General features: G+C 47.9%; 1 protein-coding gene across 2 annotated transcripts; it reads right to left on the bottom strand.

The window, feature by feature from the left end:
- Positions 1 to 1,141: 1,141 nt before the first annotated feature.
- Positions 1,142 to 13,025, bottom strand: FKBP1B (FKBP prolyl isomerase 1B). Of its 2 annotated transcripts, none has more exons than XM_032652412.1 (4): positions 12,997 to 13,025; positions 7,867 to 7,914; positions 2,802 to 2,914; positions 1,142 to 1,750 (listed from the first exon to the last, which is right to left on the bottom strand). In XM_032652412.1, the coding sequence occupies exons 3-4, from the start codon at positions 2,910 to 2,912 to the stop codon at positions 1,622 to 1,624; spliced, it is 240 nt and encodes a 79-aa protein (XP_032508303.1). In that variant the 5' UTR covers positions 2,913 to 2,914; positions 7,867 to 7,914; positions 12,997 to 13,025; the 3' UTR covers positions 1,142 to 1,621. The 2 variants fall into 2 exon arrangements, with proteins under 2 accessions (XP_032508303.1, XP_032508302.1); XM_032652411.1 differs by lacking the exon at positions 12,997 to 13,025 and adding an exon at positions 11,421 to 11,559.
- Positions 13,026 to 13,104: the final 79 nt, after the last annotated feature.

Here is a 13,104-nt window from a genome sequence, read left to right as displayed (position 1 = left end):
GCTTTTCTCACCCATGCCAACTAAAAGAAAAATCTCTTAGCTACATTGCCACAGGCTCCCCTGACGTACACTAACGCATATCAGTAAGCAGGCTGGTTGTAAAACCTAACTGGAAAGTCCTGTAAGTTATAATAAATGTAGATTAAAATAAGCAGCATATGTGGAAACAAGTTCAAAATCATACATTCTTCTCAGAAGTAATTCCCCACTGTAAAGTTAGAGCAAATCTACATGAAAATAAGCACACATTTATTTTCAAAAGTAACTTCCTAATGTGAGTTAGTGTGTGGCTCTGAGGCCTAACACACCCTCATTTTTTTAGGTGCACAAAATGCACTTTTCCAAGAAGGGAGCTTATCCTTCTAAGTCCAAATGTAGATTTCATGATTGATCACCTAAAGTTTCAAATCCCACATTTGATTGCTAAACTGGGGGTTTTGAGCACAATGTATTCCTTTAGTTACTCAGAGGGGAATTCTGAGCCTGTGAGGTGAGTGGCAGGTCATAACCTACCTTGTGGGGCTGCTTAGAGGATTGGTGGTAATTTTATTTTAAAATTAGAAAAAATTAAAAATAGAACAAGGCCCAGCAAATACAATAGGTACGTCGGAGCTACAAGTATCCGCTGCTTTTCGAAAGTTTGCTTCACGCTAATTCACTTTTAGGCAAGACCTACAGGAGTACCTGTTTTTGCTGCACGAAAGAAATCCAGAAAGGATTTTTGCTTTTATGAAAAAAGGAGAAAAGCAAAAATAGCATTCAGAGCCATTATAGAGGCAGTATGAACCCTGAGCAGTGAAAGTGACACCGCCAAGCTCCTTCCCCAAGAACTAAGCATCTCGGCATCAAGCTGTCATAGCTTTGAACTGTGTCTGTGAGCATCTGTGCTTTTATCTCGATTTATTTCATCAATCCGTAAGCAAGATGTGCCCTCAGGTAATTGCTTCTTCGCTTTATACCATTTCAGCTTACAAAAGGCTTCATAGGAATGCTCTACTTTCTACTTTCAGATAGTGGGGGAAAACTGTTCTGTATTTATTATCACTCTCCTAGCTACTTCTCCTTTCCACTCTTTTCCCAAGGGCAACTGACTTATGTGGTCCTTAAAGCACTTTCTACCTTCAATAAGGATGGACAGGAATTTGTCAAGCACAGAGCCTTTATTTTTCATATCATTTCCAAAAAGGACATCGTTTAAGTCAGCAGAATTTCTGAGAGAGAAAGTGACAGCAAAGGCAACTGGCTCAAGTCCCTCTGTGTACACCATGTACATTTCATGTCTGAGCACCTTGTGTGTCTGGCTTAAGTAAAGGTAAGGCAGTGTAGATTGTGCGAACAAGAAATCTGTTCTGTGATCAGGAATGGCTACTACATGCATCACGCAAAATGCACAACCTGAAACATTGCAATCTGCAACTGAAGTTTCCTCAAGCAAAGATGCGTGTGAACAATGACGGAACACATACAGAGCAACTTGGGCAGAGAGAAGGGATAATGCCTTGGGGCAGTGAGGTTAGCGCACTGATCAAGAGCCCCAAGCAGGAGGAGCCGTCCCAGTGGCAGAGCAGGCTAGGAGGGTGAGCAGCAGCCATCTCCAGCCACCTTCAGTTCCTTCCTGCCTTCACTCTAAGTTGAGCAGCTCCACGTCAAAGATGAGGGTGGCATTGGGAGGGATGACACCGGGGTGGCCCGTGGCTCCATACGCCACATCAGGGGTGCAGGTCAGCTTCGCCCTCTGCCCCAAGCTCATCTAGCAGGGATGGGGGCAGATGGGGAGAGGAGAAAGAGGACCCAGCTTGATTTAAAAGAAAAAGGTAAGATAACTATGGCATTTTCCCAAACCATCCTCATGGTAACTCTGAAGATCTGAGATGAGTTTTATACGTGGCACATTGAGTGATGCTAAGAGTTGTAACAGATGCAGATTGTGCCTCAGACTAACAGAGACTTGACTGCGGGAAAATAACTTCTACAAAGTGGTCTCAAATTCATTCGTCCAACAAACACTGCTGGTTATTCAATTAGTGAATGGCCCAACACTTCTATTTGTTCATAATTTTTCCTTCTTCTTCCAAAGAAGCCTAAAGAGGTGTATAAAGAGCACATGTACATGTACATGCTCAAGTAGGTGATAGTTCATTAGAGAGATTTAGAGATTAGAGGCCACGGCAAGGAGCATCACATGACTTCACAGAGCAAAGAAGAGTTTGAACCAGGGCTCATCACAGCAGTCCTCAAGAACTTGTCTGGCATTAGTGGGATAACTGGTGAAATTTGAATAATCGATTTTTAAATTTTGAATAACCAACTCAAAAACTTGAATAGATTGGTTAATAGTATTGTATCAATGTTAATGTCCTGGTTTTCATCACTGTACTACGGTTATGTAAAACATTAACATTTGGGGAAGCTGGGTAAAGAGTATATGGGAACTCTACCTACAATGTTTTTGCAAGTCTGAAATAGGGTTTTTTTTTTTAAGTTTAAAAAAAAATCACCTTGGCCTCCCCCACCCCAACTCTTCTGCTGCCTCAGTCCCAAACAGCTGGTAGCTCACAGGCTTGCTCAGAACTAGCTGGGGAGATGTGCTTGGGATGAGAGCCCCCAGTGACAGAAAGGAGTCATGCTGGCAACTAAAAGGGTGGGGACACAAAGCCACAACTGAAACTAGGTGGCATCACCATGCCCTGACAGTGGAGTCAAAGCAGTAGTGGTCTGTGATAGGGTGAGGGTGGAGGGCAGAGTGCTGAGCCCCCACCCCCAGCTCCTCAAATCCCCCTTAACAAGGATCCTCATCCTACCTGGGCTGCGCCCTCTTCAAAACCCTTGATGACTTCCTGTTTGCCAATTCTGAACTTGAAAGGTTTGTTTCTGTCTCTGGATGAATCGAATTTCTTCCCATTTTGGAGCATTCCTGTGAAAGCAAGGATAGGGTGGAAAATAACTGTGGTCATGAGCTAACTCCCAGTTCAGGTTCAACATGTCTAAAATGGAATTCCTATTCTGTACAAACCTTCTGTCTTTCAGTCCTCCCCATCCGTCCTGTTGGCCAAGCAAGAAACCTGGATACTTCCACATACAGCCTATCACCAAGTCCTGCATATCTTTGGAGTCCAGCTATTTTCTCCATTTCTATTACCACCACCCTGTGTCCTCATCAAGCCACCATCATATCTCACCTGTGTACAGGAACCAACTCTAACTGGCCTTTTTGCTCTGTTCTTACTCCTCCATTCCATTCTCCATACTGTACCCAGAATGATTTTTTTTTTTTAAACACATACCTGATCCTATTACTCCCTTGCTTAAAATACTTCACTAGCTCCCCAGAGGCAGAATCCAAATGCCTCCATTGTATCCAGGCACTTTTAAGATCTAGCTACTGTTTGCCTGATAACCTTCTCTCTGCCCTCCCCTTCCTTCCCTTCCCTGCCCTATTCAGGTTATACCTTTCTCAAGTACTTCTGCACATTGCAACTTTTATCATGGAGCTGCCTCAACCTGAAGGTCTGTTTTCCCAGGCATTTCATCCTCAGGTTGAGTCTGCACCTGGTCTGCCCAAGGTTCCCCCAACATGCAAAACCCAAAGGTCATATCATCCTTTACTACAGTGAACTGTAACTGTAAAGTGACCCAGACAGGGACCTCCCTGGTGGTCCAATGGTCAAGAATCCACCTTCCAATGCAGGGGACACAGGTTCGATCCCTGGCTGGGGAACTAAGATCCCACATGCTGCGGGGCAACTAAGCCCATGCACCAAAACAAGAGAGCCCGCGTGCCGCAACTACAGAGCCCGTGTGCTCTGGAGCCTGCGCGCCACAACTAGAGAGCCCATGAGCTGCAACTACTGAGCCTGCGTGCTCTAGAGCCTGTGAGCACCACAACTAGAGAGAAGCCTGTGCGCCGCAATGAAAGATCCCGCATGCCGCAACTAAGACCCGACACAACCAAAACTAAATAAGTAAATAAAATTTTTAAAAAAAAAGTGACCCAGCCAGTCAGTGGTGGCCTCCAGACCTCATACAAAAGAGATATGTGAACCCAGAACACCCCGAGTGTTGTCTTAGCAGTTTGGAGCACCCCTCAGCCTCCAGCTGCAAATACCTTGTCATCCCTGATGTACATGTGTTGTCTCAGTCCAGCTGCCTAAGACCCAAGAGCTGCTTTTCTATTTTCTGTTCTTACTGGTGTCTCTAGTTCAAAGATCAGACATTCTGTAAATGATGCTATTCCATGACTTCTTGTGGCCCCTGGACCACAACAGAAGGCAGTTTGGGACCAGAGAAAGGCCTAGCCTGTAAGTTCAGAGACTGGATTCTGACTTCACTCGGACACTAACTCATTGTGTGAAGTGAGGCAAATTACTTCCTCTCTCGTGGCCTCAGATTTGCCATGTTTAACATGAAAGGTCTGGGCCTGCTCAGTATCTGAGCATCTGTGATTCCACTTCCTAATTTCTACAACATAAATGTATACAAGAGACATTCTTATTTACCTATTTTCTGGGCAGAATAAATTGTGCTCTTGCCCTGGGTACTAAATCAGGCAAAGAAGAAAACCCTATCGCTACACAGAGATGCAAACAGATGGATCCTTCTGTATCAAATATAGGAGATCAAATACAAACTCATGCATACACACAGGTTGCTAAGATGTTCAGAGATGTGCATGCATGCTCACATGCATATATGCATAGACCCTCAGAAGAAAACCCCGATGGCCAGATGCTAGGAAAATATTTAGATACACAGATATAATACATTCACACAGACACATACTTGTACAATACACATATGGATAGGTGCACACACACATTCACACACTCCATTTAAAGACTGATTTGCTCACTCCCCAATTTCTTCAGGTTTCATATGACTTAATCCACTTCAGACCATATACTGTTATCTACTGCTGCAGGTTCATCCAAAACCATGCAGTCCAGAAACAGACCCACAGATACAAGGTGACCTGATTTGACAAAGGTGCCACTGAATGCAATGGATAAAGGATGATTTTTTTTTAAATTAATGTTGCTGGATTGACTGTATATGCATATGGGGGAAAATGAAACATCAAAGTGAACCCCTATTTCACCCACACATAAAAATCAATTCCAGGGGCTTCCCTGGTGGCACAGTGGTTGGGAGTCCACCTGCCGATGCAGGGGACACAGGTTCGTGCCCTGGTCCGGGAGGATCCCGCATGCCACGGAGCGGCTGGGTCCGTGGGCCATGGCCGCTGGGCCTGTGCATCCAGAGCCTGTGCTCCGTAATGGGAGAGGCCGCAGCGGTGAGAGGCCCGCGTACCGCAAAAAAAAAAAAAAAAAAAAAAAATCAATTCCAGATGAATCACAGACCTAAATATGAAAGATAAAATAATAAAGCTTCTATAAAATAATAAATAGAAGAACATCTTCATGACCTAGGGATAGACAAAGATTTCTAAACTGTACTAACTATAAAGGAAAGACTGATGATATGTAGGACGTCATTAAAATTAAGAATTCTGTTCAAAAGATGCCAATAAAGGAGTAAAAAGGCAAGCCATAGCATGGGAGATGTCTGGACTAGGTGTAACCAACAAGGGACTCACATCCAGGATACAGATGGACTCCTACAAATCAATAAGAAAAAGAGAGACCACCAAATTTTTTTTTTAAGTGGACAAAATTTAGGCGAACTAACAAGAATATCCAAATGGTCAGAAAGACGTGAAAAGGTACTCAGCTTCATTAATCATCAGGGCTGTGCAAGTCAAAACCACCAGGACAGGCCAAAAGCAAAACAAAAACCTGACAACACCAAGTGTTGATGAGGATGTAGAACTGGAATGCTCAGACATTGCTGGTATCAGTGGAAACTGGCACAACTACTTTGGAAAGCTGTTTGGCAGGATCTGCTACATCTGACCATAGGTATAACCCTGTGCCCCGGCAATCCCGCTTCTGCATATATATAGCCAAACAGAATGTCGACACGTGCACCAAAAAACATCTCAATTCATAATAGCTAAAAACGAACAACAATCTAAATGTTCATCTACTGTAGAAACGATAAATTGCAATATATTCATACAATGACCTGTACAGGAATAAAAAAGAGCAAACTACTCTGGATAAATCTCACAGACATAAAAAGTGAAAAAAGTGACATAATGAGTGAAATAAGCTAAACACAAAAGAGTACATACTCTACAATTCCATTTATATGAAGTTCAAAAACAGGTGAAATCAATCCACAGGGACAAAAAGTTAGAATGCTGTTTACCTTTAGGGAGGTGTAATGACTGTGAAGAGGCAAGAGGGAGAGTCCTGGGGGTGCTGGAAATGTCTGTTGATCTGGGGGGTGGTTACATAAGTGTGATCACTTTAGAAAAATTTCATCGAGCTGTACATCTTAGAGTTATATTCTCTACTACTGTATTTATATATAATAAAAAAGTTTACCAAAAAGTCCCATACAGTCTCCTGCTGGGTTTGATGAGACAATCCGTCCCCAGACCAGAGCCACTCATGGCTGATGTTAGTATTTAATGCACATTGCCTCCTGTCTGCATGTATTGTGAAAGGTCTTTGCAAAAGGATGTTGTGGTTTGAGTAACTTGACAAGGACTGGTCTGTCTGCAACATGTAGAACAGATAAATCAATTACACAGGTCAGAGGCCCCAGAAGACTCATGGTAATTAGGCCACATCACCAGGAGATAAAACACAGCTCCAGCCCACTGACGTCAGCAACCGACAACACAGCTGTTGAGAAATACCCACACTGTCTGCCTAGAATCAACCTGGCACTTCACACTGGCCCAGAGAACTGCTAAAAATGGCCCCATCTGACTATGTCCTATGAATTAAACTGGCCTTGCTGTCTGCTAAGTGGCTGTCACCAAGTTTGCCACGTTGGGAAGCAGGTCACAAGGCAGAGCACTCAACCCCCAGAACAAACATCTGCTTATAACCTTCCCGCCAGTGGTCCTCAGGATCTCAGCCCACCTGGCCTTCCAGTGCAGATCATCCAAGAGGGCTCAGCAGAGGCGGGGCCTGCTCTGGCCACACAGCACCCTGACACAGCCACTGCCACCCGTGCCTCACACTGCGTCAGAGCCTCCAGTTGACTTCCTGCCCTCCCCCACCCCAATGAAGGTAGGGATCCTTTTGTTTCATTTTTGTGCCCCTACTGCTCAGCACAGCATCTCACACACAGTAGGTGATCAATAACAGTAGGCTGAATTGAATAGTCTGTTTCTGAAAAAAGAAAGGGAATTCTCAGGAAGCTGACCTCCCCTGCTCTAATAACACTGTAGGATGAAAAGGGAGTCTGCAGGGAGGGTCAGGGCTCTCAGAGCTGTAAGAGGAATTTCCAAGTATCGGACAGCACCAGGAGGGCCAGGACTCCACCCTGCCTGCAACAGACAGAAGGGGAATGGAGGTGGTATAAGAGGGCAGGAGTGGGCTTCCCTGGTGGTGCAGTGGTTGAGAGTCTGCCTGCCGATGCAGGGGACGCGGGTTCGTGCCCCGGTCCGGGAAGATCCCACATGCTGCGGAGCGGCTGGGCCCATGAGCCATGGCCGCTGAGCCTGCGCGTCCGGAGCCTGTGCTCCGCAACGGGAGAGGCCACAACAGTGAGAGGCCCGCGTACCGCAAAAAAAAAAAAAAAAAGAGGGCAGGGGTTAACCTTGCAAGCCCCCTTTCTCATTCCCTCAAGGCTGGCTGGGAGGAGTTGGGGATAGCTGGTCAGAGGGAGACTTGGCTGCCTTGGGCTCTGGGCCTGGTCTGGGGGAGCTGATACCTCTGGAGAGGAGTATCAGAGGAGAGACCTGCCTGGGGAGGGGCAGGTCTGGATGAGGGCTCAGGGAGTGAAGCCTACCTGTGTAGTGCACCACACACGTCTGGCCCTTCTTGGGGAATGTCCTTCCTGCAAGGAGACATGAGAATAGATGAATGAACAGCACGTTGGAGAAAGCCGCCTGGGACATTTCAGGTGTGATTGTGACCAAGAGCTCTGGCCCACATTCCCCTCCATACCATGGAGACGCCCATGGTTCCAGTTCTGGCTCTGTGCTTTGTACGAACCAGATTAGTCACTTTACTTCTCTGGCCTTGATTTGAACTTTATTTCCTTGGGTTCCACAACTCCACTCTCTCCTGGTCCTTTTCCTTTCTTTGATTGCTCTTTTTACTTTCCTTTGTCCATTCCACGAACCTTTCTGACAGCCTACTCTCTGCCAGGCCTGGACTAGATTCCAGAGACACAGAGCAATCTATGAACTCACAATGAGGTTAGGGAAACAGACACATAAATAATAGATTATAATGCAGGGTGATGACTGTGCACAAGGATGAATAAACACAATCATTCACAAATATTTACTGAATACCTGCTGTGTGCAAGGTCTGGGCCTGATCTTGGGATACACCAGTGAATTATACAGACAAGATTCCTACTCTTTTGGAGTTTACATTCTAATGGAGGGAGACAAACAATACTCAGACAAACAAGACAATATAGATTGTGATAAGTTCTCTAAATAAACACAATGATAAATTACAGAGATACCGTGGGACAGGCCATTTTAGAATGGGTGGTCCAGGACAGCCTTTCAGAGAAGATGACATTTCAGCTGAGACTTGAAGGATGAGCAATACACTGGGAAAAGCACTGCAGGAAGAGGGAGCAGCAAGTGCACAAACTGTGAGGCAGAAAAGGATCAGTGCATTTACAAAACAGTAAGGAGCCTAGATGACTGGAAAGAAGGGAAGGAGGTGGAGACAAGTGGGAAAGAGCCAGATCACACAGGGCCTTGCAGAGCCGGATTTAATTCTAAGTGCAGCAGGAAGGCACTGGAGGTTTTAAGCAAGAGAATGACATAATCTGAATTAAGATTTTATAAGATCATTCTGGCTGCTGTGTGTAGGATGGACAGTTAGGCGCCTGTTGCAATAATCCAGACAGAAAATCAATGATGGCTTGAATTAAAGTGGTTGGCAGCAGAGAAGAGAGTAAAATAGATTGGAAATATACTTTGGAATTGGAGCTGACAGGGCATGCTAATGGCATGGAGATGGGGTCCAGGATGAGAGAGAAGGAGAAAACAACCACGATGCTTGGGTTTTAGGTTTGGAGGAGATGATTTAGGATGGAGGAGCTGATTCCTGAGATGGGGAAGGCTGATGAGGAACAGATTTGTGCAGGTGGCAATCTTAAGATGCCTCTTAGACATGTGAATTTGTACTACAAGTAGACAGATGGAGAGACTGCACAGGAGGTATAAATTTGAGTGGGATTTAAAGCCTTGTGAGGGCTAACAGCTGAGCCAACATTTAGATGGGGGCCCTTGGGAGGGAGCACCTGACTGACTGAGCAGCAGGGAAAGTATCAGAGAGGAGATAATGGTTAAACTGGGTCTTAAAAGATGAGTAGTTTACCAAGGAAGTAAGGGAGATAATTTGGGAAGAGTGAACCACATGTTCAAAGCTTCAAATTGAGCAGTAGTGGGAGCCCGTCTGGTTCCCTGCTGTGTAATCCTAGGGTCTAGCACACAGTATATGCTCAATAAATATTTGCAGAATGACTGGTATATTTAACAACTGGCAGACAGCTCGATAAAGCCGGAGGAAAAGTTGGTGGTGGGGGTAGGTACTGGTGGTAAGAGATGAGGCTGTAGCATGGAAGGTAACAGGAGGCTGTATCACTGTCTGCCTGGAGAAAAAGTAAGATTAATTAAAACGTTTTATGCCCAGGGAGGGGCATGGTCAATATGCATTTTAAAGAGTGCTCAGGCTGTGGTGGGGAAAATGGTGGGGGTGGGGTGGGAGGCCAGATGGAAGGCCAGGAGGTGAGAATGGAGGTGGGGAGACCAGTTTAGAGACTGTGCATAAATCCAGGTGAGAGATGATGTTGGCCTGAACTAGGGCAGGGGCTGAGGAGATGGAGCCTTAGAGATATTCGGCAGAAGAACTTGGCAGGATTTGGTGTGGGCTCCACCAAGGCAGGCATCCCCAGCACTGCAGCGTAGTCACTGAAATATTAATTGGTACATTGCCCCCTCTGGGTTGTAGCATGGTAGCTGGCCCTTTTGTGCTGTCTTGACTCAGGGGTTTAGATTGAGCTAAAAGCAGAAGGCCAAAGTTCCTCCAGGCTTTCCCTAAAAATCTGATCCCCCTTCAAGAGAAAATGCCCCTTGTCTAGCCAGGGAGGGAGGTTAAGGAGAGAAAACTCTAAAGGTTTCTTTGAACCAGGGAAAGGAGAAGAGGCCTGGAGGCCACTGGCAGAACTCTATGGCAGTGCCCCGGGGGATGCTTCCTGGGGCACAGCACCATGGTTCCCAGCATGGAAAAAGAAGCCTGCAGCCCATGGGTGATCCAAGGTTGTGGCTGGGACTTCTAGGGACCACTGCTTTTCAATAAGGAGGGTGGCCAAGAACCAAGAGTCCCTCCAATTTCCCGGGGGTGGGGGAGTGTCAATAATGTCTGACATGCAGTTTGCCTGTCAAATCCTGCAGAAATGAGGGCTCCAGTCTGAATTAAGGTTGGTTTAAGAAATAAAGAAATAGCTACTCCTGGCACATCCAAACTCAATTACAGAAGGGGAAAGTGACTGGTGCCGATTCTGAGGCAGGAAACAAGGGAACACAGAGGAGTGCTAGGGAGTGGGGGAGACCAGGAGCATGAGTCCTGTTTTGGACTTGCTGACTTTGAGGGATCCGTGGGATGAGCAGATAGAGGCTGAGCAGCAGCTGGATAAATGGACCACCTGGAACTCAGATTGGAGGCCTGGGCTGGAGGCTTAAGTTTGGAGACCATCGGTTTGCAGCCCATAATGAAAGCCATGGGAGTGGACAGGATGGCCGGAGAGACTGAGTGGGACAGGGAGGATAAAGCAAGATGCAGAAGCAGTGGAAGAAGCGCTCCATCATTCCCAGACTGGGTCGGTCCCTACAGCGTCTCAACGCCCAGATCGCAGGGGCCGCCCAACCAGAGGCCGGGAGGCGGGCGCGTTAGAAGGGGGCTGCCCTGAGCAGAAGAGACCCCAAAGCATGTCCTTTCCCCTGTTTCCAGAGCTCAACCAGCAGGGCAGGGAAAGCGGAGCTAAAAAACGGCCCTAGGAAATCAGGAGTAGCGGATAATCGAGCGGTTCCAGTCGCGGGCAGCGGCAGCCCGAGGCCCCCGGGGCGGTGGCGGGCCGCAGACCCCAGCCTCCCAGCCGCCGCCTTCGTTCCTCTAGGTGAGCAGGCGCGTAAGGGGATGGCGAAGGATGTGTGCTAGACATCCAACAGTCCCATCTAGGGTCTTCTCCCGCCTCCCCCATCCTAGGCCAGCTCTCCCTGTTCAGCACCCTCCGCGCCACCTCGGAATCGGACCCCCGCCCGCCGGGCTCCGCCCCGAGACCCCTCCTCCTCCCCCGGCTCCGCCACCCGGTACCGTCTCCCGGGGAGATGGTCTCGATCTCCACGCCCATCGCGGTCCCACTGGCCCCGCCTCCGAGGGTCCCCGCTGTTTCCCCGACCCCGGCTCGGCTCCGGCCCTGGCCCGCTGGCGCTCCGGCTCGCCACCCCGCCGCCACTGCAGAGTCGGAGGAGGTGCGGCTGGAGTCGGGACCTGCGCGGGGAGGGGCCACCGGGAAGGGGGCGGCGGGGCGGAGCGGCGCGGAAAGGTGGGGTCGACCGGGGCGGGGCTCGGGGGAAGGGACCCTGACGCGGCTGCTCGGGAGCTTGACCAGGCTGTTGCAGGAGGCATGCAGACACTCGTGCGCATCCACCCACCCATCTATCCATCCATTCATCCATCCATCCGTTCAACACATATTTATCTTGCACCTACTCTGTGTTAAGCTGGGGTGAGGAGGGCCGGTCAACTCGGTCTCACAGACTTGGGGGAGAAGGCCGGCAACTAAACCAACACTTTCATTAACTGCGTTCACTGCCATAGCGTTCAGAGCGTCATGGAAGCACCAGAGAGGTACCCACCCCAGCTAGGCTGTCCGAATCCGCAGGGGCAAGCTGAGAGGTGGGGGCGGGGGGTGGAGGAGAAGCCAGTAATTACTGACTCTACCCCACCCCCCCTTAACCACTGTTCTCCATCCTGCGTAGTTCTGACGTACGCACAGGCGGACTCCCACCTTTCAAGGCAGAGAACTGTGCCCTGGGGATACCGGCTGAATTAAGACAGAATTGCTGTCCTAGAGGAACTGAATCTGTGATGGGCAGGGACACAAACAGTTACGGCGTGGAGTGATTTAAGTTGTGGGATAAATGAATGAATGAATGAGTTCTACCAGACCCTTCACCTCCACCCAAAGGAGACATAAGAATCTGGAAAGGTATTTTTTGGAGAAGGTAACATTTGTTTGAAAAATGAATGGGACTTTCTGTCTCTTTTTCTCATTCTTCATGCATTGTTGCAAAAATTGATATGAAGGTATGATTCTTCCAGCTATGGTGCTGGAAGATAGGCATGGGGAGAAAAGCCTGAGCAAAGAAGAGTGGGCGCTAGAGGTGTTCTCCTTGTCTCCCAGATGGTCGGGGCAGAAACTTCAGGTTATCAGCATCGCTGAAGGAGGGTTGGCTGTGTGTTCAAGAAACATGATCCTCAACTGTACTGTGAGGGTCAGGATCTGAAATTCCCCATGGGCGGCCCCAAGGCGTGGCCCAGAGTCTCCCAGGGGTATAGCCGGTCTTAAGCCTAGTGAAGCACTAGCTTCTTGAACTGTGGCCATGGTCAGGCACTTTGGGGGTAAGTGTAGAATAACGGTTTGTAATTAGCACAGGTCCATGGAACGGCTTCAGTATTTTGTGTACGGAAAAGAACATTTTTCTGAGGAGATTTTATCTTATTTTAGAGGTCCTCGACTCCTTCCCCCAACAACCCCCGCACCCCTAAAAAGGTTAAGAAGCCGTGTTGACTTTAGGGCTCCCGGACTCCTTCTTAGACTAAGAGAACCGATGAGAAGTGGGGGAAGGCGCTATACCTTTCAAGGGAGAAATTGTAGCAGGCTTACCTTCGGTGGCGTTTCACGGGGAATACAACTCCCAGAGGTCTGTGCGGCAAAGCCCGAGCTTATTGGCCAATGGGAAAGACCGTCTCATAACGGGACACAAGCAATAGC

The sequence above is a fragment of the Phocoena sinus genome, chromosome 13 (assembly GCF_008692025.1).
Source record: "Phocoena sinus isolate mPhoSin1 chromosome 13, mPhoSin1.pri, whole genome shotgun sequence".
Lineage (NCBI taxonomy): Eukaryota > Metazoa > Chordata > Mammalia > Artiodactyla > Phocoenidae > Phocoena > Phocoena sinus.
Note: the sequence above shows the minus strand (reverse complement) of the source record. Positions and strands in the feature narration are given on the sequence as shown.

Excerpts from the sequence above, each read along its gene's own strand:
- FKBP1B (XM_032652411.1), bottom strand. The coding sequence starts at position 11,457 with ATGGGCGTGGAGATCGAGACCATCTCCCCGGGAGACG. Across the intron at positions 7,915-11,420 it reads GACCATCTCCCCGGGAGACG|GAAGGACATTCCCCAAGAAG; the intron begins GTACCGGGTGGC and ends GTCTCCTTGCAG. Across the intron at positions 1,751-2,801 it reads TTGAAGAGGGCGCAGCCCAG|ATGAGCTTGGGGCAGAGGGC; the intron begins GTAGGATGAGGA and ends CATCCCTGCTAG.